The 4054-nt window shown below is 30.5% G+C and overlaps 1 protein-coding gene across 1 annotated transcript; it reads right to left on the bottom strand.

Annotated features, from left to right (window-relative positions):
* Positions 1-1456: 1456 nt before the first annotated feature.
* On the bottom strand, positions 1457-3056 carry LOC107957050 (probable aspartic proteinase GIP2). Its single transcript, XM_016892480.2, has one exon. It carries the CDS (start codon positions 2796-2798, stop codon positions 1587-1589), a length of 1212 nt encoding a protein of 403 aa, XP_016747969.2. The 5' UTR covers positions 2799-3056; the 3' UTR covers positions 1457-1586.
* Between the last annotated feature and the right edge of the window lie 998 nt (positions 3057-4054).

Genomic DNA, 4054 nt, shown 5'->3' with positions numbered 1-4054 from the left:
AATTCCCTATTTTTTATATATTTCTAAATTTTATAAAACTAAATTTGAGATGTTACAGGCAGCTTCACCTATTCTTAACCACTAGACTAGCATTCAAACTTATTTAAAAATTAACGATAGCTAAAAAAAAAAAAATGGGGCGTGACTTTGTGTCCATTTTTATTCTATATTAGTACCTGAAGTAATTCGCGCTGCTCATAACATTACTTCTAACAGCAAATATTGTTATAAGTTCTTTCATAATCATTATATTTTTAATCTAATAAACTAACAAATAAATAAAATTTTTCCTAAACTAAACTAATACACAAAATAAATCTAACTAATTAATTAACTAACAAATCATATGTTTATAACAACCAAATATAATCACCTTAACTACTAAATCTTTATAACTAAAACAAACCAAATATTAGGAAAAAAAAAACACTTGCCATTTGAAGTTGGGAAGTTTGAAATGTAAAAGAAGATTGAGGTTGATAAAATTTCATAGAAGCTTTTGAAGGAGAGGTATATACAAAAATTTGATGGTTAGATTTTGCTATTAATCTTTATATTTTGTATAAGTTGTGGATTTTTTATACTTTATTTTAATTAATTTTAGTTCTTATATTTTTTTAAGTTTTGATAGTTTAATCTTGACACAAATAGTAAAGTCTGTTTGGTTAAACTCAATTATTATTCTTGTACCATATGTATAATTATAAATTTAGTCAATATTCTCTAATTGGAGCAGCATAATATTCTTCAATTTGAGCATCATTCTAAGTCTTTATACATTTTAAATTTTAAATTTTGAGGCTTTATATAAGATGAAAATCGTTAATCCATTAACTGGACTTTTAGTGAGTAAATATGGAAATAACAAGATGACATGTCATTACATATATGATGATATGTTTGTTTCATCAAATTTTGAATATAACCTAACTTAATAAATTTAATAGTTATTATTTAGTGAGTACTAAAATTTTAAAATTTTAAAAATATAAAGACTAAAAAAAACTAAATTAAAATATAAAACTAAATCTACAATTATTTAGTTAAGTTTAAGTTGTGCTAATAAAATTTGTTATTTAGAATTTGTTCTATTATAATTTACCAAAAAAAAATTTAAAAATTCATACTTCCTAAAGACATTGAGTCTTTTTGTGAAAAGAATTCTTAAAATTCATAAATAAAGAAAATAAATATTGGAAAAGGTTCCTTTTTTTTAAATTAATTTGATTTGATTTGATTTTTAATTAATTTGAAGTTTTAAAGTGATTTATAAACATTGAGATTTTTTAGTCCAAAAGAAAAGTAAAATCTGAAAGATTTTATTCATGCGACTCTAGACCTTCAACTAAAATACTATTTTGAGCTTGTATTTTATCTACAAATGTATCCATGTTTTTGCAGTAGTCAAGCCAGACTCAAGTAAATCGAATCCATTAGACATATTTGAACAAAATCATTAAAATTCAAAGCTATAGTGCCTCTCCTCATATTACTAGTAATGATGCTTTACAAATTGCATCCATCAAGCTTGCCTTTACACACACACAAAAGAAAAGGGAGAAAAGTAGAAAAAGGATAAAGATAAATCAGATAAATTGCTTCAGCTTGGAATCCTGTAAGGATGAAGAACAAGTTGTTTCCTTCAACAACAAAGAAGAGCTAAATCCTAACATGGAACTCCCAATATCAAACTCCAAAAGGTTATCCTCCATTTGAAGCCCTCCTATTACAATTGGGCTACTTTGCTCCAACCCTCCATCCAAAAAACCCAAGCACATGCTCTCTTCGCTCACTTTCACCATTGAATTCCTACCTTGAATTCTCCACTTCACCATCTCACTTTGCAAAACTAGATCAATTTCAGGCACCAATGGCCCTTTAGAACTAAAGCAGAGTCCGAATGGAGCCACAGTTTCTACTCTAGTCATATTCATCTTAGTGGCAGCCTCAACATAAGCTTTAGAAAATATTGCATAAACCGAGCTTACCATTGTGGTGTAAGGCACAACTGTGCTTAATTTTGCTTCTAATTTGCCTTGTTCATGGACTGCTAATCTCCTTCCATTGATCTTGATGGATTGAACATTAATCAAGTAGTCATTTTGTTTGGTGATGAGGGGTGTGTATGCTAGTGACCTTGCTATTTTGGTACCGAAAACGGTGTCACCACTGCCGGTTAATAGGACACCGGTTGACGATGATAAACAAACACTAAACTTCTGAGGGTGTCCAATTGAAGAACTCAGTTGTGATGGCAGCGAAATCGAAGCTTTCCCTAAACCCATCATTCCCTTGGCACCACTTGCTAAACCTTGTAAATGAAACGTCGGTGCACAAGCAAAGAGAAAGTGATCCACGGTTGTGCTTTGGCCTACATCTGAAGGGTCAACAGAATCAACGGCTATGACATCCTCTACTAGTTCCCCCACTGAAGTGGATCCTGTTACGCCATTGTAAGGGGACACATAACAGTTGGTGTTTAATAGACAACTCGTGCTTCCAAGATCATGGAACTTTGCTCTAGAGCAGTTGACGGAGCAGCTTGAGATCAACCTGTATGATGAAGACACGTGTCCGGAATTGCAATCCATCCAAAGAAACGAACCGCCAAGATCAACCACAAGGTCAGTGGATCCCAAAGGAGCGCCATGAGAGATCCTTGCAACATACTGAAGAGTTGCTGCATCTTTTGCAACAGGAAACAAAGCAAAATTTGATTGAAAACCCAGAACGGGAAACGTGTTTTTCAGGCAGAAAAGGAAAGAGAAAAAGAGAAGAAACTGAGAAAGGGAAGCCATGTGAGGAAGGGAAAGTAACAGTAGACAAGTCTTAGTATTGATTGTCTAAATAAGTTAAATTGCAGTTTAAGAAATAAGGAGATGCGATGGATCGACGCGGTTGGGTGGAATTGTTAGTAAGGGAAAAGGATAAGATTTGAATTGATTTTATTTTATTTCATTTGTTTTAATCGCTAACAAACAGAGTGGTAAAGACCACTAGTGAGGGAATTTGTGGGACCATCACAATGTTTATCTTTGTAGCGGCTGACTCATTGCCATCTATTTCTTCCTTTTTTTTTCTTTTATCTTCTTGAGATTCTACAGTACATTTCCCGGGGAGGAAAAAAAAATGCCCGAAGGCACGTTTTTTATGTGTTGGAGTTTTTGTGGTTATTTTTTCCTTGGAGCAAGTCAAGCCTCACGGATGGATAACTTATAAATGGATAAAGAAAAGTGTCGGGGAAAAATGTGATTAAATAAACTACACCGGTGCTTTTAAGTTTCGTTTTTGTCCTTCGATTAAAAATGTTATAATTTGTTAATTAATGTTTTCCCGCTATGAATCCTATTAAGTAAATGTTAATTATAATCAATTTTTCATCTTTCATATTCCTCAACTTTTCATCTTTTTATTTTCTTGTAACCGTTTTTTTATTTATGTATTAAAAAATTAAGAGTCTAATTTCTCTTTCTCTCTCTCTATATATATGAGTATACTACTTGTAATGACGATAATTAATAAAATAAATGTAATAAAAATCCCTCTTATTCTCATCTACTATTTTTATGTTCTTTGCATTATTATTATTTTATAATATGTTATTAGTATGATCTTATTCAAGAGTAATAGGTCCTTAGTTTACGTTAAAATTTTGTTAGGCTCCAAGTATTGAAATTTAATTGTTTGGTTAAAAAAATTGTGAGTGGTTGCTAGAGATTTGCTTAGGGATAATCACTTTCTCTTCAGTGCAAAGAATGCTCATAGTCTCCGCTTCTCATCCACAATTACTTAAGTAAGTCTAATTTTTTTATAAATTGATTCAATTTTTATTAAGAAGTTCAATTTATATAATTCTCTAGTTGTATCTCTATGAATTTATAAATCTCTTCTCCAATTTAATTGTTGTGCTTTCTATGTGAATATATATTTGTTATTTTTTTATAGAATTTATTGGTTTAGTTTTAATTTTGATTAAATTGTATGATTTTTTATCTCTTATTATCTATTGTAAATGTTTATTAAATGTAATTATTAGTTTGTACTTCAAATCTAT

This window comes from Gossypium hirsutum, chromosome A05 (genome assembly GCF_007990345.1).
Source record: "Gossypium hirsutum isolate 1008001.06 chromosome A05, Gossypium_hirsutum_v2.1, whole genome shotgun sequence".
Lineage (NCBI taxonomy): Eukaryota > Viridiplantae > Streptophyta > Magnoliopsida > Malvales > Malvaceae > Gossypium > Gossypium hirsutum.
The sequence above is the reverse complement of the archived record's forward strand: the minus strand, read 5'-3'. Positions and strand labels throughout refer to the sequence as shown.

What these genes read in the sequence shown, in the direction of transcription:
- LOC107957050 (XM_016892480.2), bottom strand. Translation starts at nt 2,798, where the DNA reads ATGGCTTCCCTTTCTCAGTTTCTTCTCTTTTTCTCTTTCCTTTTCTGC.